At 42.6% G+C, this 27,737-nt stretch overlaps 1 protein-coding gene across 1 annotated transcript; it reads left to right on the top strand.

The window, feature by feature from the left end:
• Positions 1-1,097: 1,097 nt before the first annotated feature.
• On the top strand, positions 1,098-26,834 carry LOC308108087 (serine/threonine-protein kinase 4-like). The gene is made up of 11 exons (XM_080460791.1): positions 1,098-1,450; positions 7,516-7,596; positions 8,054-8,182; positions 8,348-8,462; positions 8,724-8,888; positions 9,044-9,211; positions 9,614-9,751; positions 9,868-9,999; positions 10,535-10,745; positions 18,539-18,690; positions 25,442-26,834. The coding sequence occupies exons 1-11, from the start codon at positions 1,413-1,415 to the stop codon at positions 25,598-25,600; spliced, it is 1,488 nt and encodes a 495-aa protein (XP_080316917.1). The 5' UTR covers positions 1,098-1,412; the 3' UTR covers positions 25,601-26,834.
• Positions 26,835-27,737: the final 903 nt, after the last annotated feature.

Consider the following 27,737-nt stretch of genomic DNA (forward strand, 5'->3'; position numbering starts at 1 on the left):
ACAGTTTAGCACCTTGTATTCAGAATCCACATCTTCATTTTTTCTTCGTCCCATTTTGCCTGAGGATTTGAGGGTAATTGTTGCTTTAATATCCCTGCTCCCTGCAAACAACACTGTCTTAAATACAGTACTTTCTCAGCAATTATTCACCGTTACTAGCAGTAAAACTTGTCACTCATTTAGTATTATAAAATGTAATTTATTTTCTTACTCTTTTTAATGTGCTGCTCTTTCCCACCTAATTGCTCCTTGGGGGAAAAATAAAAGTTTTGTCTGTCTAATAATTATGCACACCTATACTGTTTAAATAATCTCCATTTACCATTTCGGTGGTAAGTGGTGACCTCAAGGCTAGAGAAACACTTGGGATTGGAAATTCACAGTTTTGACTCACTGTATGGGTCACCACTGTGGAGCCCTGAGCTTGACCCTTGACCCCATCAGCACCCTTCACGGCAGCTGCCCAAATGCAAAAAAACACATTTATTTCTCCATGGTTATTAATCTGGTGATTAGTTTAGCACAGATGTATCAAACATAATGCTCATGGGCCAATACCGGCCCACAAGATGGTCCTTTCTGGCTCGTCTCACGACCAAGCAAATTGTAAAAATTTCAAAGAAAACGTTGATTTTATTTAACACAAATTTCTTAATAGTAGTGGACACAACACAATGGTGAGATATTGGCATGAAAGATAGTTACCTCGTTGCTCAAGGTCACGTTATGAAGGTGAAGTTGTGAAAACATGCATAACGCAACAGCTGTAGAAGGTTTTCTTTGACATTTCACTGTATTTTGCACTAGAAGGTTTCATTAACATTGGCTTGATGTTGAACTTGTAATTTGCCTTAATTATTGTTTGGTCTGAAAATATAGACATTTTCATCATGTGCACTCTGCGCCACAACAAATTAAAATCTTAAATCCAAAGTTTATGATGGCACTGTTTTACTGTTCCGACCCATTAAAGGTGAAAATTAACTGCTTTTTGCTCCTGAACTAAAACGTGTTCGACACCTCTCTCTAATATGTGAGCCCTGTCTGTTTCAGTGTTTATAGCGCCCCTCGCGGCAGGCGGCGGTACTGCGGCCTTTGTTCGCGCCGCCTCTCCTCTCCTCACTTCCTGGTTTGAACGGTCCGCCTGTCAAACAAGTCCAAAGTTGTCCGGACTCGGGACGAGGATGAGCCCAGCGGCGGGCACTCGGCAGCCGGGCGAAGCTCGCACCCTCCGCGGCGGTGTTTTTCCATAATGGTCGCCAGACGCGGGCGTTTTCGGCAGAGCGGCGGAGCGGCAGCGGCGGAGCGGAGGCTAGCCGCCGCTGCTAACTACTGTTAGCATCCGTGTTTCTCGGAGCAGCTCGGCTTCAAGTTTCCTTCAAGAGAGAGAGTTTACCGAGGAGGAGGAGGACATGGAGAACAAGGTGCAGATGAGGAACCACCCCCGCAGGTGAGAGAGGCTGAGCTGGGGGCAGATATGTTTGATTTTTCTGGTTCCTGGGGCTCTTAGCATTGCTGGGTCTGTGGAAGTTTGAAGCTGGTCTGAAAACGAGTCAAACATTAATAACGATAATCCAAACTGCAGCAGGTTCACGACATGCGAGTGAAGATTACAGCGTTGAATAAGTTAAAATACAGCCAACCGTAGAATAAAAACTGGTTTTCGTGCGCACGTGATGTTTCCTGGTCAAACCTGCAGATTTCAGAGAAAAGTCCTTCCTGGATTTACTCTACGTGTTATTTGAATAAAGTCAGAGCAGCTGAGAGCCAATGTGAAAGGATAAATAACCTTGTCTTCTTTAATGTTTGAGGGATCCAAAGAGCAGACATCATTTCTGACCTGATCGTGATGAATATGAATGGATTTCTGGAAGCCATCCATCCTCCCTCCATCCAAACTTGTATTGCTGCAGGTTCACCAGGATTTCTAAACGTTGTATATAAATAGAAATATTCTATTCTTTTGAGATCTGTATCTTCAAATCAATCCAAACATCATCTAAGTTTAAAAGTTGGCTCGCCGGTAATTGAATACACCATTAATCATATATTGTGTGAAGCAAGTTATTTAGCATGTTTTAAAGTTTGTGTGGCCATAATGTAACCCACTAACTAAATAATCTGTGTGAATCAGCTCTGGTTTTGTGGTGTTTGGACATCATTTATGTAAAGTGTGAAACAAATGAGGGAGTGCAGTGGATCAGTGGTTGGGCCTGCTCCGGATTTGCATTCGTGTTTGTTTTTACTGGTGATTTTAACCCTGTTATGGTGTGTGATGGTCTGTGTTAGTCCTGTGAAATAAGACTAATAATACGTTTCATTCTTAAGTTGCTGTTGTTTTCATGTTGTTCTAAAAGTGACACTTATTCTCACTCTGATGAATCCAAAGTGAGTAATTTCTAATCCTTCCTCCCTCGAAAAACAGACCAAAACCCAGAAATGGCTCACGGAGGACAGACAAATCTAAAGTATGTGTCATTTAGGAAGCTGTAGCCATCACATTTATATCTGATTATCAAGATATTCCTCCATTAACTGCACTTGAGTCCAGCTGTGGTGATCTGTGGAGGGTTAAATCCTTGTTCTTCTCACTATCAAATGCCCCATAATCCATCTTAATCCCTTTACTCTGTTTACAGCTATCTCAGACCTAACCGGCGTAATCTCAAAAGATTAAATGCGCCTTGAGCTCGGGCTTCAAAGAGCGCCATTTGTGGAAACTGTTGATGGATGTCACAGACCACGGTGAAGGTTTTGTGGTGAAAGAGGACAGGAAGCCACCGGAACGAAAGAGTCTGTGGGTAGAAACAAGAAACAACACAACTGTGGGGCCGTTCAGTGTAATGAATATAATTCCAATGAGATTTATGCCTTTCTGATTTATATGGCTGCCACAGTAACATTTTAGAATAATTATCAATATTGAAGTGAGAGTTAACAAAACAATAACGTGAGTTACCAATTTAAATTCCCACAGCTAAATGAAATTATTAATTCAAATGCTCAGAAAACAGTCAGAATTTAGTGCAGTATTATCAGATTAAACATATTCCTGAAGTGCTTGAAATTATGTCGTTGGCATGTTGGGTCACTAGTGGGTGCTGTTGTTTATTTTTGTAATGAAGTGTCTCACACACACGTGCACAAAGAAGAACATGATAAAAACAGTTGGGCTGTAATTCCAGTGACTTTCAAATATAAAACCACCAAAGTCCCGGGAGAACATGGACCGGGAGTCACGACGCTCTGGAGATAAACGTTGTTGTTTTTGTCCATCTATTCACGTATGTGCAAAATAACTATTTCCAACGGTGCTCATGCACAATAACGGCATTTCAGGGAGGCCTTGCTGGATCACTGTGTCTCTGGGTAAATGATGTCAGTGGAACCTGAGCGGGGTTATAAAGAACCCGCAAGCTGCTGCTGCTGCTGTTCCGTGTGGGTTGACTTGAGCAAGCTGTATCGCCTCATTGTGGTGATTTTAACATAATTCTTTATTTTTCTGCCGTGTGGGTTGACTTGAGCGAGGTGTATTGCCTCATTGTGGTGATTTTAACATAATTCTTTATTTTTTTGACACAGCCTACATGCCGCCCGGTGTGACTGCATGAGTATAAAACAGTAACCAACTAATTAGTTGGTTCTGAATAGTGGGTTAGCTGATGTTTAAACTTTTATCTTTCTATTGGATTTGTTACAGTGTGTGTGTGTGTGTCACTGTTGGTGTTGTTGGTTTTGATATGTAGATAATTCTACATCCAACATGAACAGATGAATTGATGAAGCTGTGATATGAAGTGAAAAGTAAAGGCTCAAATAATGTGTCCACAAGCCCTCACTACAGCTGATATTTGACGTAGCTGCTTTAGAGGAAGCTGTTCCGGTCTTTGCTCCTCCCTCCCCCCTCTCTGTGTTTCTGACACTGATCGGGTCATGAAGAGACGCTTCGCTGGTGTTTATTGTTTGCTGCAGGAACTGTGTATTTGTCTCTGAGTTCATTGTGTTTGACAGGAGGAACTGAAGAGTTCCTTTTCTGCTCCTCTGCTGTTATCGGGTCCACTCAGTGGTCCATCGCTTCCTCGCCGCCCTGCTCCCCGTGCGACTGTCGGCTTCAGCAATAATAGAGCAATAAGAAAATGAGAGGCGACTGCCGTTTACAATATTTCTAAGTTAAAACACAAAACTTTTGTTGAGTTTTCGATGTTTGTTTGAACAAGTCACTAAATTATTGAAACGTGTAAACAGGACAAAAAACACAACTTTTCTGAAATGCTTAGGCCTGTGATCATTATGTGAACTTTGCAGCCTGAATGTGAAATGTTTCTCAGCAAAAAAGCAAAAACGGTGGAAGATAGCGTCATAATATGATGATTCTCTGTCTCTGTTAATTGATAATAAAAAAGACTATACATCCTATGTGGTTCAATTTAGGGAGGGGCAACTTTGATCATTGTGAGGCCAACAGCATCGTCTACTAGGAGAACGTAGGAGCGATTCTTGGCTAACGTGATGAAAAGGACTGAACTTTTTTCAACCATCCTTTTACCACGTTCCCAACATTTGTGTAAATTGTCTTTTGGCCCACAAAGTATGGGGACAGGGGCCACACGTTGCCCGCGGGCTGCCTCTTGACCAGTTCTGGTTTCAGTGTGAGCGGTATCAAAAGTAAACTTCTGTTAGTTGCATGAAGCAGGCCATTTTGATGAATTACCGTATTTTCCAGACTAGCAGTCCCATCCGAGAAAAAAGTGTCAACAACAGGGAAAAAAACTCCAAAATATATATGACATGTCTATTTTTCCACCATTTATTACACAAAAATACCTGAATAGGACATTTTTATTTAATTCTGCTGTATGGATTTTCTTTTTAGAAACATGTACACAAATAGTGATGGAGGTTCTTCTGTGGTTCTGCAGCAGCGCTCTGTGACATCTCGTGGTCACACATGGTATGCACCAGTATATTTTAATATACATACAGGTCACATATGCTAAATTACAAAGAAATAAGAAAAAGAAAGTGACTTATAGTCTGGAATATACGGTAAGCAAGAAATCTGTACAGCAAGTCTGAAAATTGCACTAAAATATTTTTCTTTGTTGGTCAGCGGATGAATAGAAAATATAAGAAGAGGCGATTTCTTTATAATATTTTTATTATTACGATTAGGAGCTGCTGACTCCAGGGTTCAAACCTCCCTTCTGTACTCCAACATAAAGTGAGCTTATTAAAATCAGCCGGGGTTTTATAACCTGTTCCCTCTTGTAATCTCCAGAGCTGAAAACATTCATCAGCAGCTTTGATACACAATTAACCCTTTAAATGCCGGTAACCACACACATGCAGTGGAATCGTATTCAGCCCCACACTGTTGGAAGTCATGTTTTTTTTTCCCATTTTAAATAGTGCCACATTTCAGTAGAAACATACATTTGTGGGATGAGCAACATTGCTGGCTATGTGGGTTGCAGCCGTGGAAATGAACAATTATGTATTTCCAAGAAGCAATAACCAACCTTCACATTTTACTCTAAGATAACAAACAGTGTAATATCAAGATAAATCCTCAGATTTTGGGGTATTTTATGTTTAAAGTACACTTTCACAATGAGATGTTTATTTTATTAAACTGTTTTTGGAGAACGGTGCAGTCAGATCTTTTATTGCTCCGTAAAATCCACAAACTTCAGTGGGAATTGGAGAGCTTCGGAGAAACATTTTAAATTTAGCAATGTTAACATTTGGTGTGTCCACTGTTTTTATCTACACACACACACACACACACACACACACACACACACACACACACACACACACACACACACACACACACACACACACACACACACACACACACACACACACACGAGACTGTTGGTAGGGGTTCACAGGGTGCACTTGTGATTTGAGGGGCTGATTGTTGGCTGGTGTGGGCAGATCTGCATGCCAGCGCTGGACTCTGTGTTTTCTGAGGCTTGTGGCCTGTTTGAAGTGGAACGGCCTCACAGAAGCTCCCGGAGCTGCTCCAAGGTTCAAACGTGTCCCTCTGTTATCAGCCCACCACAGGACGGCCATTCTGCAGGGCTGCAGTCTTGTGAAGCCGCTGAGGATAAACAGAGGAAAGACCTGGCTCTGCCATCCACCCCTCCATCCTCCCACATCTGTGTCCATCCACCCATTCTTACCCTCGGCTGTCCATTCTTGTTTGGATGCAGACGTTAACTGATGGATGGATACAGCGTGTGATGGGGTTCATGGTAGATGGGCGGCTGGATGGCCTGACACTTGGATGAATAACTGCTGGATTAATCGGTGGATGAATGAATGGATGCAGTGGTGGATGGCGCTTGATGAATAGATGAATGTGGAGAAAGATGAATAGTTACTGGATGACTGTGTGTATGATGGATGGATGTAAATGATCTGTTTCGTTTTGTGAGCTGAATTTAAACTCAAATTCAAAATAAGTGTTTTGGTGTTTGATCAGATTAATGTTCTGATAATCCTGGTTTTAACCAAAGAGTAGCACTCCAGGCTCTGGGACCTTCATTTCCAAATGAAATCCAAATTCATGCAAATGTTAAAATTTTCTGAGATGCAGAATTTTAGGTTTTCATCATCTCTAAACCATAATCATCAAAAGAAATAAAAGCTTGAAACATTTCACTGTTTAATGAATCAATATAAAACAACAGTTTCACTTTCTGAAATGATCGACAAAACCTTTTCATGATATTCAAAACATTTTTAGATTTACCTGTATGTGTCTTTGACCTCAGAGTTATTTATTACCCTGTTATTAAATGTTACCACATTAAAAGGTTTTGAGCAGATCATGTTCAGATCCAGCAGAATCCACTGACACTGCTGCTTTCTCAAAGACAATCTTCCGCCACTTTGGTTCTCTGTTTCAAACTGCTGCGTGGTCCAGTCGGTGGGACTCCATGTGAGGCTTCTCCCGAGAACAGCTTGTCGCACGTCGGACGTGCTTGGATCTATTTTTATTTGTTTGGTGAGATTATTTTTGTCTCTCAGCTTCAAAGTTTCACGCTGTCGCTCCCATCTCAGGGAAAAGAGCATATGTGCTCAGTGACATTCAGAAGGAGGGAGAATGAAGTCCTCCTTCCTGAGTCTGAGCTCATCCAGGATACTGACTGCTTCATTCTGTTATTTACTCCTGAAAATGTCAAGCTTACTGACCTTTTATTTTTTTTAAGTTTAATGTTTATCAATTTCTGAAGTGCTGAAAATGGAAAAGAAAAATCTCAATTCCGCGTGTAATAAAATGCCATCACCATAATATTACGATATCCAACATGGATGAACAAGTTTTCTCTTATTTGCCATTTTGGGTTCCTGTTTTATGAGAAATCACTGATATTTGGATTTGTGGATTACTTTAAACATAGAACAAGTAAGTTCATTGAGGGGGAAAAAAGTGTTTTGGACAATGATATCCAAATGGTGATAGATTTATGAAACCTTTTCTTTTTTTAATGTTTGTGTCTGCAGGCAGCTGAAGAAGCTGAGTGAGGACAGTCTGACCAAACAGCCTGAGGAAGTGTTCGATGTCCTGGAGAAGCTGGGAGAAGGGTCGGTTTCACTCACTCGGAGCAGAACTAACTCTCTCATAGCTCATCATCTTTTCTAACCTCCCCCCCCCCCCCTCCCTTCAAAATGCCCCGCCCCTCTGAGGTGTAGCCCCGCCCCTTGTGGTGCTGTAAACATTCAGTCTGTATTTCCTGTTTCTCAATGCTCTTCCTGTTGTGAGCAGCTGATTGTAGCTGTGACTTTATACGTGACAAAACCTCCACACACACACACACACACACACACACACACACACACACACACACACACACACACACACACACACACACACACACACACACACACACACACACACACAGTTTTTCCACCTAAACCACGTTTAATCATTGAAAAATGTTAGTGACATCTGATGTTTGTACAGAAAGTGTTTTCAGTGCCACTTTTTACCAGGTGTGATAAATCCTAAATGTTAATTGTGTGTGTGTGTGTGTGTGCCCAGGTCATATGGGTGCGTGTTTAAGGCCCATTATAAAGAAACGGGGGAGATCGTGGCCATCAAACAGGTTCCTGTGGAGTCGGATCTTCAAGAGATCATCAAAGAAATCTCCATCATGCAGCAGTGCAACAGGTACGGTCAATCTGCAGCGCAGCTCCTGCGTAGACACAAGGACATTTGTATTCATGAGTGTTGTACATGACATAGTATAAATTCAATCTTGATGATGTCACACATAAACCTCATTTACCTCAAATAGATTCAAATCAAAAAATGTTTCTGTGTGTGTGTGTTCAGTCCACATGTGGTGCGGTACTACGGCAGCTACTTTAAAAACAGCGACCTGTGGATCGTCATGGAGTACTGTGGAGCCGGATCAGTGTCTGACATCATCCGGATACGCAACAAGACGGTAACACAACACTGATATACACACACAATCCAGACAGGTTAACCCTGTGGGGCCCTGAGCGTGACCCTTGACCCCGATGCTACCTGGGCTCCGTGCTGCGGCTGCACTCGGCTTCCAACATGTATGATTAAGGTTAATTCTGAACAGGATGGGTTGAATGCAGAGCGGGGTCGATGAAGTCTGCTTTCTTTATTTCTGGAAGAATGTCTCTCTGATAGATTTCTTCCAATTGAAGCTAACTCTTCTCTTCGCCCTGTGTAGCTGACGGAGGAGGAGATCGCCACCATCCTGCAGTCGACTCTGAAAGGTCTGGAGTATCTTCACTTCATGAGGAAGATCCACCGAGACATCAAGGCCGGAAACATCCTGCTGAACACCGAGGGCCAGGCCAAACTGGCCGACTTCGGAGTGGCTGGACAGCTCACAGTAAGAAGAAACTAATCCACACAGTTTGTAGGGCTTTCACATGCCTGCGCTCATTGAAGAAGTCCCGTTTTAATATAATCGACTTTTTTATGTTCATTTGAAAGAGCTCCACCTCTGAGTCTGTGTTACACCACCCGTCTTACCCTCTCCCTCAGGACACCATGGCGAAGCGCAACACGGTCATCGGCACGCCGTTCTGGATGGCCCCGGAGGTCATTCAAGAGATCGGTTACAACTGCGTGGCCGACATCTGGTCCCTGGGGATTACAGCTATCGAGATGGCCGAGGGCAAGCCGCCCTATGCAGACATCCACCCCATGAGGGTGAGGAGCTGAGCCCAGTCTAAAGAGAGTTTATTGTTACTGCAGAGGCCTGAAAATGAGACGTGTGTGTTTATAGTGTGTCTCCAAAGTCTATCCGCGTGTTCTCCTGTTTCTCCTCAAGTATCAGAGACACGAGGCCAGCAGCTTTTCCATAGTGTGAAGCTCCACTCCTGTGGTGATTCCTCAGGAATCACCACAGGAACTTTGTGTGTTTTCATTACAGTCCATCTTTTAACCCCTGAAACATCAACACCTTTAAGAGGTTCAGCGTCAGTTGTATTGAACAGATGTGGTCGATGTACGACTGTGATCTGAGAGGAAATGGAAAAAGCACAGTTGATGAGAGTTTATTAAATGTTTAATGTTATTCTTGAATAAATCTGACTGTATATCCTCTTTTAGGCCATCTTCATGATTCCCACCAACCCTCCACCAACGTTTCGTAACCCCGACCTGTGGGCTCCGTCCTTTCAAGACTTCGTCAGCCAGTGTTTGGTGAAAAACCCTGAAAACAGGGCCACAGCGACACAACTGTTACAGGTAACACAAAGTCAAACCTGTTAAAATGCGGCACATGAAGCCGCCAGTATTTACACAGAGGATACAGCTGCTTTAAGGAAACGAGTCCCCGTGACCGTCTTCTGTCTCTCCCCCAGCATCCCTTCATCAAAGCAGCCAAGCCCAGCTCCATCCTGCGAGCGCTGATCACCGACGCCATGGAGATCAAACTGAAGAGGCAAGAGGAGGCCGAGCAGAGGGAGCAGGATGCGGAAGACGAAGACAACTCGGTACACGATCGCATACCACCAGTGGATGAATGCAAGAGATGTATCATAGCTGGAAATCAGCAGATTTGCCTTCAAGTCCTGGGAGTTGCGAAGTGGAGCTTTTATTGATGTTGCTCGTACATATTACTGTTGGAAAACCAATTGAAAGTGAATTTTGCATAATATGACTCCTTTAAGGAGACTGATTCATCAAACACACTGAGATCATTCAAGCTGTTTTGATTTTTTTAACTTGTCGGTTTTCATGATTTTATAGCTGATCGGTGTAATTTTAGCATTTTTCCTGTTAAAAACTCTCAGAATAGCCCACATGTTCAGTTTCTGACTGAAGTCTGTTGAACATGTGTCATTAAAGTTGGTTTAATAAATTGAAGTGTGATTCACCGTCTTGCCCCATATATTGGAGCGTCCTTGAGGAAGAACCTCAATTCGAGCCCCAGATTACTCCCAGTGGAGGTTGAGCACCTCGTATGGTGTATGGGTGAATACGATGGAGCATTCAGCTGCTGACGCCCCCTCCCTTCATGCGTTTCAGGATGAGGATGAGGTCGACCAGGGGACGATGGTACGAGCAGGGACCGGCGAGTCCGGAACCATCCGAGCCGCAGGGTCCTTGGCGAGCTCGCTGGGCGGAACAGCTCGGACGATGATCGAGCACGAGGACACGGGAACCATGCAGTCACAGCTCGGCACCATGGTCATCAACTCAGACGACGAAGACGAGGAAGAGGCCGGCACCATGAAAAGTGAGTTTTCCTCCGTTTTAGCAGTTTGCCGTCATCCTTTGTCACATTTCCTGCTCTTTTTTAAGAGGAAATCTGCTGCTTCGCTTTATGAGCTGAATGCAGAAAGATTTCACTCAGATTCTTTTAGATCGTTCTGCAACTTTCTCAAGGTTTGCTTTTGGAATGTTTCAGACTCTAAATGACCTTCCAGCCTTAACGGCACAGGCAGGTTTGTTTTCTGTAATTTAACCTGAAGCAAACTTAAGTAAATGAGGATAAGTGTACGAAGGCAGAAAGTTAAATGTTTGCCATTTAAATGCTTTAGAGATAATCTGCTGGTTTGCTTGTTGTTGGTGCTAATGTTTTAGCCGTTAGCTGTAAGGTGATCATACGAGGTGCCTGCACGCCAACAAAGACACATTTCTGTCATCTGTCCACAAAGTCGTTGGGATTAACAAGCACACACACAAAAAACATAAAACTTTATTGAGGTTGAACAGATTAAATATCACATTTGACTGCAGTGTTTGTGAAAATTGACTGGGATTAAAGGGTGACTGAAGCGGAGACATAACATTTTTCAGGCATGGAAGTCGTGTTCTTCTTTTTTGACTGGTCATGAAACCTGTATATCAGAACGTACTGGTTTATACCATGTGTGACCACTAGATGACACTGTATGACAACAGAAAGCTGCTATAGCACCAAAGAACAACCTCCTTTACTGCGGGATTTGACTGAGAGAACAAGAAAAACCTCTATAAGGGAGAAAAATTTACACTTGAAATACTAAAATGTGCATCAGAAAACAAAGAGAGCGAAATAATAGGATTGTAGTGTGTGAGGGACTGGAGAAAAGTAGAAAATCTAGTAGAAAAAAAAAGGTTCTGGACCAGGATTATCACCAGTTATAGCTTATTTTGTGTTCATAACACATTTTTTGACAATTGCAATTTATAGTCCAAAAATTACGAGAAGTAGTTTGTATCACATTTGTAATCAGTTCTATAACACGTAAGAGATCTTTTGTTTTTAGATAAAATGTCAAACAGTTGAATTGTTCACAGCGTCCCTCACCTCTCCTCTGCTTTACTGCTGTTTATCGTCCAAATCAACTTGTTTATTAGTCTGTTTTTGGCCTCATCTTTCATACTTAATCACCACAGATTAGAATGATGGTAATGAATCATTTAAAAAAAATGTCACACAAACATAAATCACCCTGTCTGACACACTGACGGTAGAGCCAAAGACGTGATGAGAAAAACAATAAAATACTTGTGCTGAGAAAAGTTTCCTCTGATCCTCCTCATGAGTGAAACCGGCTCTGCGGGCTTGTTGGACTGCATGTTTCAGGCTGATTTGTTTTCCTGCTTCATACAGAAACGTGAAATATGCAGCGTTGCTTCACTGTGCATCCTCTGAATACAACAAGTTACTAAGAACCACCAGGGGGCACTATTATCCCACAATAGACACACAACTATATGCATCTATAGCAAACATATAGAGCTTAAAACAAAGATCTAGAGATATATTAACATGAATAGACTTAATTATAGACCTTTCAACATAGATACACCATACAGATATAAACATGAAGATAAGCATGTATATACAAATGTAAACATCTCTATGAAAAGACTTGCATACAGAGGTAGTCATAGGAATATATACATATACAGAGGTATGATTGTGTATTTAGATCTGGAACAGGGGCTTAAGCACATTTCACTGTGTGTAAATAATAAAGGTCTTGACTCGACGTGGACTTTGACATAGAGACATGATTTAAAGAAGAGATAAAGACATCGAGAGACGAGCACAGATATAGTGATAGTTGCAGTGATATCGACAGATGTAGAAATATAGATATAGACAGGTGTCGGGACGTATATATAGAATTAAAGATATGGCTATATACATGCATATAAAGACACGGACATTGAGCGATGTAGAGATTACATCTAGATGAGATATAGATGATGATAGATGGTAAGATGAGTGCACATGGATGAATTGATGCAGTTACGAGTACAAACAAACAGTGATAAATGTCAAGTACAAAAAGTTAAGATTAAACTACACGACAAACCATTAAAGCACCATTTAACTGTGAAGGTTTAGCATTAATGTAATATTTTAAACCTTTGTCTGTGTGAAGCAAGTCAGTAGGGATTAATGTCTGGATGCCTGTAGTGTCCATGTTGTCTGAATGACGCCATGTGGGTGCTCTCAGTGCGACGCCAAAACTAGAGAATTGTGCAACGTGAGACAGCCCCGGTGATGAGCGCATTAACTTCTGCTGGATCGTCACTTATCCGGAGAAGCTATTTGCAGTGTGGGAGTGGGATCATCGGACGTACCGGGAGTCTTGGTCTGAGTTCATCAGTGCTTGGTGGCGTCTTTCACATGTTTTCAGGCCCTGAGAGACATTACAGCTCCAATAAACCTAATGAGGGAAGTCAGGCCCATCATCATAAGTCCTACACCGCCTATAAAGGCTGCCGTACAGCGATCGATCGTTCCTTCTTGGACGCAAGATGAGCAGTCATGACCATGTCTTTGATTGTGGACCGTTGCTATCACAGTTCTACGACCACAGACGGCATCAGAATTTTCAATAAACTCCCTGCTGCTGCGGGCTACAGCTAAAAAAAACAACCAGAAATACAGCAGGAAGTGACAAAGTGACACAACAGAATCCTCTAAAGAGCTAAAATAATGGACCGCCATCACATTCTCCTTCTACTTTCACTCTGAGATCTGTTGTTCTGTACTTATTACTTGATCATGGTTCATAACGACTTGTGATCTAACTCATTGTAATTGATTTAAATCAAAGTATTATCGGTTACATATGCATCAATGGGAAACAATCGAAGGATTTGAAGGTCCTCACGTGAGCCCGTGAGGTATGAATACATTACACGGGCAATGTTAAGACTTGATCAGATACACACACACACACACACACACACACACACACACACACACACACACACACACACACAGACACTCCTGTCTGATGTCGTGCTATTGAGTTAGCATGGATCACCACTGCTGGCAGTTTGAACTGCATTAACACAGGAACATTCAGACGTCATAATCGCATTACAACGCCAATATCCTCCTTGTGTGTGTGTGCCTGTGTGTGTTTGTACGTGTGTGTCTCAGACTAACGACCATGTCTGAAGCTGAAGGAGCCCCGAGCATTAGGATGAGGTATTAGATCAGATATTGATTCTTTCTAATGCTTCTGGAAAATAAAAAGCCTTTTAATTCACACTGATGAGCCACTAACGCTCCCTCGCTGGAGGCCATGTCGGAAACCGCCGATCCCCTCTGTCCTTGTGAGTCCGACGCTCGTTCACAGCCCGCCCAGTCGGTTTAATTACGAATGCGGTAGAATAAGTAAAACGCTGCAAACAGCTTCTGCTCCTTTATCTCCACTTTTTAATTCCCATCAGTTCTTCAGTATTTCTGTGAAATACTGACCGAACCAAGTTTATTTTTTATTAACAAATCCTGTCTGTGTTCGGACGTCCTGAAAGACACTTTAATGACTGATAGATACTCAATGATCTATTTGTGTTTCCCGTGAGTTTTTGAATTTCTTGGCTATCACAATTTAACATCAAATATGGTCGCACGTTCAGGTTCAAACTTCAGGTTAAGTTCATCGATGTGCTGCAAGTATCAGTTCATAGGTTTATTTTCTGAGAGGTGACAACATGACGACGTATTTCTGTTTATCTTGACAAAAAAAAGTTTTATTGTATTTATACAATGGTGTGCAAAGAAATCAACTGCACTTCACATGAATTATTAACACACCACAACATCTTTATATTACTTTACCACTTTTTACATTTAACATTATGAACACATTGAGGACAGCAATGGAAGAACTAATTACTTTTTATTGAGATAAGTAGTAACCGTAACAAGCCGAAATGTTCAATAACTCACTGTGAGGGCACCGTTACTGTTGATTCATTCCAACATTGGCATTATGTTGACGTAAATAATTCAGAGTTTTCCTTCTCTGTGCCTCAGCAATGCACAGAAGCTTTGCTGTGCGGATTAAAGGAGCTTTGTTTATTCATTAAAGTGTGTGTGGACAGCATGTTCTCATCCAGCAGCCCGGTTTCCTCCCTCACACCCTCCAGATCCTCGTTACAAAGACGGAATGCGTCTGTTGCTGCTCGTCTCTCACTCATTAAACTTTCATGTTGTTGTGAGGAGTTTCAGGAGGAAGTCTCTTCTGGTTTGAGGTTCATACGCTGTGAAACCTGATAGTCCCACCACCACCACCACCCCCCCAACACACACACACACACACACTTTCCAACAAATCAGATCATGTATTTCTACTCGCTAAATCATTTAATCTGATGAATCGGGGTCGAATCGCCACGTTTCTTTTTAATGATATTATATTATCTACCCTGTACATCACACATTTCACATGCAATTTCTGTCCCATCTTTGTATTTTTCTTTTGTATACTTTGTTTTAGATTTTTTTCAGTACACAGTGAACATTTCACATACATGTTTTGTGTATTCTGTGTATTTTGGCATATTTATGAATACTTAAGAGTTTGATACAATTTTCACTTGTGCAGCGGAGTTATGCACAAACATTCCAGTGGGTCTGATTTGTCTTGTACTTCGTGTTGTTGTACCGGTCTCAAGACCACATTTTCAAGATCTTGGTCTTGACTCCGTCTTGGTCCGAAGAAGGAAAACGGGATCGTTCTGCATAATGTTTTTGCATGTATGCGTCTGGATGGTGTGACTGTGTTTATTGGCAAGTAACTAACGATAAATAAGTAATTCTGGTTATTTGATAAACAACAAAGGGTTAACAGCATGCGGATGCAACACATCGATCACTGCAGTCTGTAGTACGTGTGAGAGTAAACAAACCAGAAGACACACCAAACGTTGTAGCTCGCTGGCCTCGCGACTTGTTGTCACGGCAACCAGATAGCACAGCAGGTCACAGATTGCAGATGTGAAGCACAGCTGGAAATAGTCTTTGACATCTCTGATAATTGCTGAAGTTACCAAATGGCACCAGTGGAGTCGGAGAGACGTTACAGGTTGGATGTGTGTGCGTCTGACTTCCTGTCATCTTGTGACGTTTGAGAAAAGTCCACGTTGGGGAAGAGGAGCCAGTTCTCTGACACCGTTTCCAGATTCCACCTCCCGGCAGTTCAATCCAGTGCGAAAGCAGACATGACGTCATTTATTCTCTTCACTCTCCTTTAAACTGATTGTGTGGTTGAATGGAAACAGACTGGAGATCCACAAGTGAGATTTAGTGAAGGGAGGCTGGACATTAATCACCATCACAAAACTCTGAACGCAGAGCATTGCTCAACGTGTCTTTGTGTTTATGAATTAAACCACTTTCTGACACAAGACGGATTATTTTCTCACCGAGTGTTGGGTTTAATGGGACTAGAAAGAAAACTTTCAAGTGAACACAAGAACAAACATGTTCTTTTTCCACAGGTTGATGCACTTTATTTACCATAAGATTTAATCTGAATATCAGATGACCCTGAATGTAAGGCAGGTTCATTGGACGCAGACAGAGGACATGGCCTTAAGTTCACGATGCACCATCATGTGAGCCATAATAAGGTGTGAAAGTACTGAAAAGATGCTGTATTTGACAATTATTCAATGATATTCTAAATCCTTGACTAGCCAGTAACAAATGTTGGAAAATTCATGAATCCATTTAGTTTTCTTGACGTCACCTCGTCCTCCTGTCATCACTGTTATCCGCCACATTTTGAATGAGTGACATCACTGGGATGTTACCTTTCTGCTGCGGTTATTCATAAATTGATGATTTGTGAGCAGCCACATGTATCCTCATAAATCCATGTCTTACTTGGTGATGGTGCTGAAAAGATGTGGAAACTTTGACCCTTCAGTAAAGAGGAAATTAGATTTTAATCACCTCGGGTGATAAATATCTGAACAACACCGTCTTACATCAGCGGCACTTTTAGTCTGCTCAGTCTGAAACTGCAGAAACACAAAGATTAAACTGTGACTGAATAATCTTGAGTCACCACCCCGGCTTCTCTGTTCCTGCCTGAAGTGAGATGAAACCTAATTATCAGTTTAGCAGAAGGTTGCTGGCGGGTTAAGTTTTGCCCCGGATGGGGAGGACACGGGTTTGAGTCCCGGCTTGCTTCAGGAAACGTCTGTGGTGAAGCTGTGAAGAGGAGCAGCCAGAGAGACGCTGCTCCATGTGCTCAGGCCCAGATGTTCTCCTGCAGTGCGTCGACACGGCCCGTCGTGGAATAATTTCATCCATAATACAGATAAACAGGATCAACCTGTCAGATGATAATAAATATTGAGTTGTTGGTCGAAACGTCCAGAGGATTTGTGTGTGACGTGTTTACGCTGCAGCAGCCGCAGATACATATTAAAGTCATGAATCAAACACTGAACCGCAGACGCAGTGGCTGTGTTTACACACACACACACACACACACACACACACACACACACACACACAACGGCAATGAAAGTCTGATCAGAATCAAAAAGTTTCATGTGAACGTGTTTATCAGAAGGTTTTTATCGGTGTCTGTTTCAAAGACGCTTCATCTGATTCTGTCTCTTCAGTTCGGATCAGTTGAACCTCGTTGTTTTTATGTTTTGATTCTTTTTGTCCTCATGGAGCAGCGGAACTCTTGACGCTTCTCTCTAAATCTTTTTCTCTTTCCACCAGTAACTAGTTAAAAGCCTTAAGTCTTCCGCCACTTTTCACATTTGGCTGTTGTTCACCAGTATTGATCCACCGCTGCGTCACATTAATGCAGAAGTATTTCGGTGTTGGTGTCCTGCTCCCGTATGGATGCTTTAATAATGCAGTACTGCATCGACTCCTGAGGAGGAAATCTTGTTTTTCTGCACTTTCATGCCGAGTTCAGAGTGCGGGACACTCTTTTTCGTTTACACAACAACGGTGCTCGGAGGCACTGATAACACAACTTTTCGAAAACTGCTCTCAAGGTGGAAATTTTAGAAAATGCTCACACCACAACCGTGATAGATGGTTCTTCTGCTCATGCACGAGACAATACCAACAAGGTTTTCCTCCAGAGTGTCATGACTCCCAGTCGATATTCTCCTGGGACCTGGTAGTTTTATTTTGACAGTCACCGTAGTAACAATCCAACTTGGTCATTTGTTAACATTTACAGAGCATTGATCACTGCTCACACAAAAACAACCAACCGCTCCAACTTGTGGCCCTACATGCTAACTGCAAGGTTTTCAGTGCTTCTGCCGTTTCCGTGGAAACGGACATCGTTTTTCAGAACGTTGCCGTGCAAATGTGGAGGAAGACGCATTAATTTGAATTATCACAAGATAACGTTTTCTTGCCTTCAGTCGTGAAACGAAACTTCTAAATAAGGAGAGTAAAGAAGGGAATGGCATTTTGTAATTCATGAGAGCAGAAGTACTTCATGAATATAAATCCTACAGCAGAATATTCTCCATGATGACGTCAGCCCAGCCTGGCTGGTACCCTCCAGCTGTGTGTGTGTGTGTGTGTGTGTGTGTGTGTGTGTGTGTGTGTGTGTGTGTGTGTGTGTGTGTGTGTGTGTGTGTGTGTGTGTGTGTGTGTGTGTGTGTGTGTGTGTGTGTGTGTGTGTGTGTGTGTGTGTGTGTGTGTGTGTGTGTGTGTGTGTGTGTGTGTGTGTGTGTGTGTGTGTGTGTGTCCCTGTGCTTTCATGTGGCCTCCACTCACTGACGGTGTGTGTTTCACAGGGAGAGACGAGACCATGCAGCCCGCCAAGCCGTCCTTCCTCGAGTACTTTGAGCAGAAGGAGAGGGAGGCCAACGTGCAAAACGACGGAGGAGGGCGAGGAGAAAACAACGCAGACCACCGCAAACCGCCGCCAGAGGGAGACCTGGAAGTGGTGAGTGGAAATCACAAATACAGAGTGGAGTTCATAGTCCCCCTTTAAAAAGATTTTTTTTTTTATATATATATATATATATAGAGGAGTTACTTCACTAGTCACTGCAAAAAATTGACTTTAAGTTCTGTCACTCAGTTTGGCCTGTCTCAGTGTTGTACACCTCTGTCTCAGTAATCGATTACTCACTTAATAGTTAGTAATAGTCACTATCCACTATCATCCAGACTATAGAGCATCTTCCTCCTCTAACATTCAGATTAAAGAGCATCTTCCTCCTCTAACATTCAGATTAAAGAGCATCTTCCTCCTCTAACATCCAGATTATAAAGCACCTTCCATCCACTAACATTCAGATTAAAGAGCATCTTCCTCCTCTAACATTCAGATTAAAGAGCATCTTCCTCCTCTAACATCCAGATTATAAAGCACCTTCCATCCACTAACATTCAGATTAAAGAGCATCTTCCTCCTCTAACATCCAGATTATAAAGCACCTTCCATCCACTAACATCCAGATTATAGAGCATCTTCCCCCGCTAACGTCCAGATAACAGAGCACCTTCCTCCACTAATGTCCAGATTATAGAGCATCTCCGTCCACTAACATCCAGATTATAGAGCAGCTTCCTTGTTCCGAATTGTTTTCAACAATCATGTACTTCATTGAGTTTAATGTTTTTAATGGATCCTCATTTACATGACAATCCCACCTGAAAGTGTATTTCGTCACATTAAAAGTGAGTTTTGTCTTAATATATAGTTTCATAATAGTCACAATGGGAAAAATATGAATTATGGGGGGAAAACTAATTATGTCCTGATTAGACGTGTGCAGATTATTAATGCGTCTTATTTGAGAACGAGACTTTAAAGTTACATCAGAACTACTTTTTAAGAAATGAGGTTTCTATTCAGTTAGTTTTTGAGTTGTAACTATGATCTTCTCCGTTCTGGAGAATCACAATCACAGCCTGTTTGGCTTTGTTGGTCTCTGCAATGCAATTGTGGTGTTAATGAGTTTTATTTATTTATTACATTTTTTCATGTTTTGTCGTTGAACGTTGGTTTCTGAGTGAAGGGAGGACCAGAGGTTGTTTGTCTCACTCTAAGATGTTTTAACAGGACAAACGGCTGCTGCTGGAATTAAATATTTAACACGTGACCTTTTCGATACGAGACGGATCCACAGAGGCAGTTATGCTTTATGAAAGCTGAAAAAATAACCAGGGAAAAACGATATTTATATTTTTCTAAACGCACTTCAAGATAGAAACTGTCACCAGTAGTGAAGCATTACTTAAATGCTACGCTATCGTTAACAGAGGTTTTACACAATCTGCCGCTAATTAATTACTCGTGTGTGTGTGTGTGTGTGTGTGTGTGTGTGTGTGTGTGTGTGTGTGTGTGTGTGTGTGTGTGTGTGTGTGTGTGTGTGTGTGTGTGTGTGTGTGTGTGTGTGTGTGTGTGTGTGTGTGTGTGTGTGTGTGTGTGTGTGTGTGTGTGTGTGTGTGTGTGTGTGTGTGTGTGTGTGTGTGTGTGTGTGTGTGTGTGTGTGTGTGTGTGTGTGTGTGTGTGTGTGTGTGTGTGTGTGTGTGTGTGTGTGTGTGTGTGTGTGTGTGTCAGACCTGGTGCTTTCTGAAGGTGTGCAGCAGGGTACAGTTGATGTAGTTGATGGAGATGCAGAGTGCTGCAAGGATCACATTCTTGATCACACCTGTGGCAAAATTGTCCCTGGTATACACAGCTGAGGTGACAGAGTTGTTTACTGCAGATGAGTTCATGGCTGACGTGGTAGGATCCCTCCTCATGGAACGCAGCAGAATATACCTGATGTGTCCTGTAACAAAGCTGCATATATTTGTTATACTCACTCAGTTTGATAGAAGTTGCAGCAAATACAAACAAATCTTATAAACAACACATTTCTGATACATAAAATACATGATAGAAGTAAACATGTAGTGAATGAAGTCAGAACCTACCCTGGTTTGATAATGCTCCACATCAGGCTGCTGCAAGTGGTGAGTTTATGAAGGCTTGCTGGTCTGTTTTGTGTGTGTGTGTGTGTGTGTGTGTGTGTGTGTGTGTGTGTGTGTGTGTGTGTGTGTGTGTGTGTGTGTGTGTGTGTGTGTGTGTGTGTGTGTGTGTGTGTGTGTGTGTGTGTGTGTGTGTGTGTGTGTGTGTGTGTGTGTGTGTGTGTGTGTGTGTGTGTGTGTGTGTGTGTGTGTGTGTGTGTGTGTGTGTCAGCGCCGTGACGCCTTTAATAACTCCCACATTTCATCTCGGGGAGCTGAACTCCGGGAGAAAATGTTGTTTCACATATTTTTAGATCTACAACATTTACCAATAGGAAATATAATAACACCGCGCCTTCATATTATTACTGAATATCTCTGTTCCACTCATGTTTGCTTATGTTGGAATTATTGGATTTTTTTTTTTTTTCCCTCCACCTTCTTAAAGCAAGTCTGAACTTTTCTGTGTTCATAGACAATAAAGAAGTATGAAGACGTTCCGACGCGTCCAGTTTAAATCGTCTGTTATTTAGTTGTAATGTTGAGAACTTTTAAAATTTCAAATGAATAAATCCACAGAAACACACCGACACTCACCAGAGCCAATCACACGGGCGTCACTCCACCACACAGATCCCTCTTTGGGGGATTTATTGTTCCATCAGACTTGCAAATACGAGGATAAAAAGCTCATTTCTTTAATACAGCGAGGCAGCTTGTTGACAGCTTCACGCCGACTGTGTTTAATTTTAGATACGACTTTTCTGCTATTTTTGTATTTCGTTTTTTAGATGTTTTTTTTTAACGTAGTTATCCAGGACAGACGTCTTGGCTGCTTTAATTCCTCCTTCCTGCAACTCTGGATGTGGTTATTAGTTCTCAGGAGGTTTTACCAGCTCGTGTGTGTGTGTGTGTGTGTGTGTGTGTGTGTGTGTGTGTGTGTGTGTGTGTGTGTGTGTGTGTGTGTGTGTGTGTGTGTGTGTGTGTGTGTGTGTGTGTGTGTGTGTGTGTGTGTGTGTGTGTGTGTGTGTGTGTGTGTGTGTGTGTGTGTGTGTGTGTGTGTGTGTGTGTGTGTGTGTGTGTGTGTGTGTGTGTGTGTGTGTGTGTGTGTGTGTGTGTGTGTGTGTGTGTGTGTGTGTGTGTGTGTGTGTGTGTGTGTGTGTGTGTGTGTGTGTGTGTGTGTTGTGTCTCCACCTCAGTAGTTTCCTCTTTTAGCTTCACTCCAGTGTTTGGGACAATGCAGCGTGGAAAGCACTAACTTACATTATTCATAAGAAGACGTCGAGCTCCTTTCAGTCTTCCTTTTCTTCTTACACTTTCTTCCCCGATCTATTTTTATTCTTCACGTAAAAGCTTTTCTCTTTTTTTTTTTTTTTCCCGTCTCTCATCCTCTCCGCTGCCTCTTTCCATCCTTCGTCTCTCCTCAGAGCTCGAGGCCACGAACGTTTTCTCCAACAAACTCTGACAGGAGGTTAAATCTCACGACGCAGGTTCAAAGTAATCAATACTTAAAAGAAGACGGCTGCTCGTATTTGTCCTCTTGTGCTGAAGTACAAATCGTTTTAAAGATGTGTTTGTGTATGTTGAGAATCGCTGTTAACAGCGTAGAAACAAGAAGAGGCTCCAACGTTACATTGAGCTTTTACTTACTGAAACACGCTCGGGGATTTAAGTGTTCACAGCTTTTCTAGAGATTTCCGGTGTAAGAAGGAAGGTGTGACTGTCCTGCGTCTTCGTCTTGGCTCCTAATTTTCATGCAAAGACGTAGTAAGTACGTTTGATGGCGATTTTAAAAAGTAAAACGGAAGAAAATGTAATTGAACTGATTGAGTGGCCGCAGTGTCGAGAGCAGCATGAAGTCCTCTCACACTAAAGTGTGCCGCAAGAGGTCGATGTAAATGTACAGTTATGATTACCTGTAAAAGAAATGACTGCAGCAGTCAGAAACCAGTGGTCTGTTAATTTAACCGTTAACACAACAACATTTTGAAAATGATGTTAGATTTTGTGGAGTATCAGTGTTTTTCCTGCTCCAGATATCTGTAGAAAAGCTGCGAACAGTCGATTCTCTGAATCCGGACTGAACGTTTCTACTCAAATCAGCTCGGCGTTACATTCAAGCCTCCTCACTGTGGAGATCTGCTGCAGATATTAATTTTATCCAAAAAATAAATAAAAATCTGTGTGATTCCGACTTTGTTTTCCTCCTATTTGTTGAAACAAACGCTGCACCCTCTTCCTTCACCCTCTTCCTTCACCCTCTGCCTTCACCCTCTGCCTTCACCCTCTTCCTTCACCCTCTGCCTTCACCCTCTTCCTTCACCCTCTTCCTTCACCCTCTGCCTTCACCCTCTTCCTTCACCCTCTGCCTTCAGCTTCTGCCTTCCGGAGTCTCCGTGCGTCTCCCGTAGAAATAAGACTAATCCCGGATGTCCTTGTTTTATTGAAGCAATATGAAACATGAAATATTGAAAATTCCAGGTTGCGATAAATTTCCCGACTAAACCCGAGAAGATTAAGAAGGAAAAGCTTTTCCTGTTTCCAGTGTCGAGATCCAGCGGACATCTTCTTTCTTTCTGTGATCGATGTGTGTAATATTCTCCGTTTGTTCTCCCGCCGCTCCTCTGGGACGTCTTTACCTCCGTCATGCTGCACCGTCAGTTTCACTCTCAGCTCAGGCTCTTCTACTGTTTTACTGTTTTCTATAAAAATCCAACTCGTGAGGAGGAACTTTTCAAATACAAAACTGACGCCACTTAGTGCCACTCAATTAATTTGATGTACATATAGTAACAATAACAACATATTCATCTGAAGGTTGATAGAGAAAAACCAACGTGTGTGAAATAGTTTGTTTATGAAATCATCCCCAGTTTCTCTCCGCTGCTTGTTGTTGAATCTTTTTATGCTCCATTGTCTTTATTTCCGCGGCGAGCTGTGTGCGAGTAAAGCGGACGGTTTGTTGGCTCTTAGCTGGAATAGTAAATGTTTGATGACCGCTTGCTCGGTCGTGAAAACAACACAGGGTTGTTACAGATGGGAACAATGTGCGCTTAATAGTGCCTCTGTAGAGAAACCTCCATTATTCAGACTTGGCCCCCCTCCTGAGGCGAACCTCTTTTCCTCCTTAACCGTCTGGAATCTTCAACAACTCTGCAGAACATTTAACGTTCCCCGCGCGCCGTGGGTCCGGCGGCTTCCAGTAACTCCCTCAAACCTTTAAATCTTCAACTTCGTTTACACGCCAGTGTTTTGAAAACTTGTCTGTTCACACGGAAAGTGATGTGGTTTTCACTTCGGACCAACATATTTAACAGCAGCGGCGTTTTTCCACCGTCTCCACGGAGACGGGGCGTTTTCAAAAAGTCGCCCTTTTCAGTGGCTCCCAGCTCCGTTGTCGTGTGAACAGGTACACGGAACACAACGGCGGTTTTTTGCGTTGTAACTTGGCAACATTGTGTAAACGGGTCTAATTGGGAGTCCAGCAGATTTTTGAGATCTTTTCTCTCTCAGACAGAATCGCAGAGTCTCGGGGTGAACGATGGCACGTTAGCCTGAGTGTGGCTAACTCTGTTAGCAGCAGTTTCATGCACGTTTATACCAAAATGTGTGACTTCACATGTCAGTATTTCCCTTTTCTGGATGGAAGTTCTGATAGATCGATAAGACATAATATCTAATAAGGAATATCTGTGGCTGAACAGGCCATAAGGTTAAAAAAAAAATAAAAAATCCTTGCACACCGTTACCATCGATTTCGAGTTCCGTGTCTTTTCCAAGGACACGTCCACTCAGGATGGCGACGCACCGCACCCGCTTGAAAAGTTGGATGTGAGGAGGTTTCAGAAGTGTGTGTGTGGTCCAGTCCTACGACTGTCCTTCCTCCCGTCACGGTCATCTGTCTGCTGGACCGGGACGCCAGCGTTATTTTTATCCCATCGATCGGGGTAATAAATCGGCTGAGAGCAGAGCAGAGGTAGCAGTGGAGGGGGGTGGGAGTGGGAGAGGAAGGGGGGGGGGATCCCCCGGGGGGGAGGCTGGAGGCTACGTGGTCCCTACGTGAGGCCCGAGCAGCAGATTGAATAAATGTCAATACATGGAGGCTTTGAGAGCCTCGGAAATAGATCCGCTCATCACACACACCTGGGTGAGGTATTCTGAGCTAAAGATTTTCTTAAGTGTCCATTAAGGGACTCGCTGAATATTGACGTCCAACGAGCTCCAAATCCGGCCCCGACGGTCGTTTAACTTCAAGCCAACGCTTCGCTTTGTGTGGAAGTTTTTCCAAAACAAACATCCAAACTTCTAAAATCTCACTGTTATTATAGAAAGTCTCATTTGGTGTTTTGGTCAAATCGGACGTTCTATGGTGAGTTGTTGAAACAAGGGACATTTCTATCGTGTCTTATGGTGAATTAAAGGTTTCATTATATGGTAATGTCTTCAGATTAGACAGTCAGTATTTTTTTCGTTTCTTCTGTGGTATTTTGTGTACTTTAGTGATTTTTCTTCATTCGTTTGGTTCTATATAGTGTTTTTTCTGGTTATTTGGTATTTTTTAGGAAACTTGTATATGACAACAATGTTTTGTTTTATCTTGTGTTCAGTTATTTAGTAAAATCCCCGTCTGACATTCATGTGGTCGTCGGATCTAGTTTGTACTATTTTCCAGAATGGTGAGTTTTGAGAGCAGAGTCATGTGTGTTTTTTCTCTCCTCCGGTGTCCTGCGCAGGTCACTTCGTGGTCTGTGGAGGAGCTGAGGAGGCGACTGGCCTCTCTGGACCCTCAGATGGAGCAGGAGATCGAGGAGATCCGTCAGCGCTACCAGGCCAAGAGGCAGCCCATCCTGGACGCCATCGAGGCCAAGAAGCGACGGCAGCAGACCTACTGAGGAGGCTCCGGGTGTTTCCTGTGAGGAGGCTCCGCCCCCGGGCCGCGCCGCGCCGAGGCCTCGCCACATGCTGATAACTTATTACAGGACGATCCGGTCAGAGGTGACGTCTGGAGAACTGCTGCGTTTGTTGGACTTCATGGAAGGAGGAGGTTTTGACGTCATGCTGGGAGTCCCCTCTGGAGATCCTCAGGGATCTGTTAGAGCTCCACTGCACTTCTGCTCTGAACACTTTAGGAAATGTCAGGTTTGAAGCAGCGGCAAACATCCATGAAAGTATTTTTTTGTTTTTGTTGTTGTTGTTTTTCCTCCTTTTCCATGTGGTACAGTTTGATTTTGAGATGATTCAGCTTCGGTACTAGAACCTCCAGAAGACGGCGACGCTCCACAGCTTTCGGTCTCTGGAAGTCAGAAAATTCTAGTAAAGAGTGAAAAGAATATGCATTTATTAGAGGTCATCGCTCCCTTATAGCTTTTATCTACTGTGAGGTTTTTTTTCTTTTTTCTGTTTTTCCACTCTGGAACAAACCGGGGAAGCTTCCGGACTGTTTTGGTTTGAAGGCTCCGGCTCGTGTGTCGCTGAGGGTCTCTGTCTTCATGAGGTTTGGTTGGTTCAGAAATCAGAAGACGGTCCTCGGAGTTTCTCACCGGCCAATGGGAGACGAGCTGCGTACCTCAGTACAGTTTACTAGCAGAAGGTTTCAAGGAGCACAAATGAAATGGGATGTGAAGCTCGTCCTGTTTTGAACGATGGAGCTCATTTTCACACTGTGGTTATATAGAATCAAAGTTTTAATAGAACAAAACTATTTTTCACTAGAAACCAAAATTAGCATATTTTTAAAGTTGGTAGACATGTAGCATCAACTCCCTGTCATTTCGCGCCAGGCTCGTCATGTGGCTTGACCATATATGGGCGTCCTGTATGCGCTGACACAGCAGTTTCTCCTTAAACTCACTAACTTCAGCTCATTCTGGGACGTTTTGAGAATTTTCTTTAACTTGAGTTCAGACGTGTGGCGGGAAACTCTGGTTTCCTTTGTTTTTTTCAGCCATCAAAGTTTGTGGAGCTGTAAACCTTGATGATGACCAAGAATCCAATAATAATCTGGTACAGAAGAGCCAGTCTGGATTAACAGGCATTATATTTAGAGATCAAAACAAAGCACAGATTCTCATTAATCAAGAGAGAAAAGGGAAAATGTTTCAACTACCTGAATGTTCCTGTCAGTCCAAAAAAAAGGGAAAAAACATATCTACTGAACATGGTGTTTTTTTGTCCTATTAGAGAATTATATTAATATTTGATGGATGTATTTTTTGGTTATAAAGGGATTTAGTTGGTTTTGGCTGTGGAAAACTGGAAAAATGGCAAAAACACAGAATAATAATATAAATAAATTAGGAGAATGATATAATTTTACAGAAGAAGTTATACACACTGGAGTAGAAATGACAAATTTTAAGTTACATTTACTTGCATACTTTGTTTTTAAGCAAATTTTAATTTCAGGTTTTGGCAGATTTTTTTTCTTACAACTTTTCTCGACACTTTTTTTTTTATTACTGTACATTCACTAAAATCATATTTTTATGAAAGCGAAGCATGATTATTACATTAAGTTTCCCTTTTTTGTTTAAAAAATTCTTTTGTCGCCCCCCCCCCCCCCCCCCCCCCCTCCCCCATTCAGATTCAGATAGCTCGTATCGGACACAGACGGATTTATTTTTAAGGAGGCGCTTCGTCCCAGCAGGAGCTCGCGGGGTTAAAAACCTCTTCTCAGGTCTTAAAGCTCCTCGGGGCTGTAAAATAAAGTCCCCCTCTGAGGAGTTCAAACTCCACATCGGATCATTTCAACTCCGTTGAACCTCGGTCAGGAGGGCGACTCGTGGGACAAAACGCCCCCTGCTGGATCCGTGTGGAACTCCCATCTTCTCTCGTTGGCGTGTTTGTTTTCTGTCTCTCTTCTGGGTGTCATGGAAGCTTTACAAACGAGCTATAGCTTAGCCGGAGGTTTTTTTTTTTTTTAAGCTGGAATCTGAAAATACGTCGAAATCACTGGAGACGGGACCTGAAGAGTCTCGATGTCTTTAAATCAGCCGCTGTTCGTTTCTTATCAACACTTATTTTACTGCT

Source organism: Lipophrys pholis, assembly GCF_963383615.2.
Source record: "Lipophrys pholis genome assembly, chromosome: 4".
Lineage (NCBI taxonomy): Eukaryota > Metazoa > Chordata > Actinopteri > Blenniiformes > Blenniidae > Lipophrys > Lipophrys pholis.

What these genes read in the sequence shown, in the direction of transcription:
- LOC308108087 (XM_080460791.1), top strand. Translation starts at nt 1,413, where the DNA reads ATGGAGAACAAGGTGCAGATGAGGAACCACCCCCGCAG. An exon ending in TCCGGATACGCAACAAGACG is followed by an intron (nt 8,463 to 8,723) that starts GTAACACAACAC and finishes CGCCCTGTGTAG; the next exon opens with CTGACGGAGGAGGAGATCGC. An exon ending in GAGTGGCTGGACAGCTCACA is followed by an intron (nt 8,889 to 9,043) that starts GTAAGAAGAAAC and finishes CCTCTCCCTCAG; the next exon opens with GACACCATGGCGAAGCGCAA.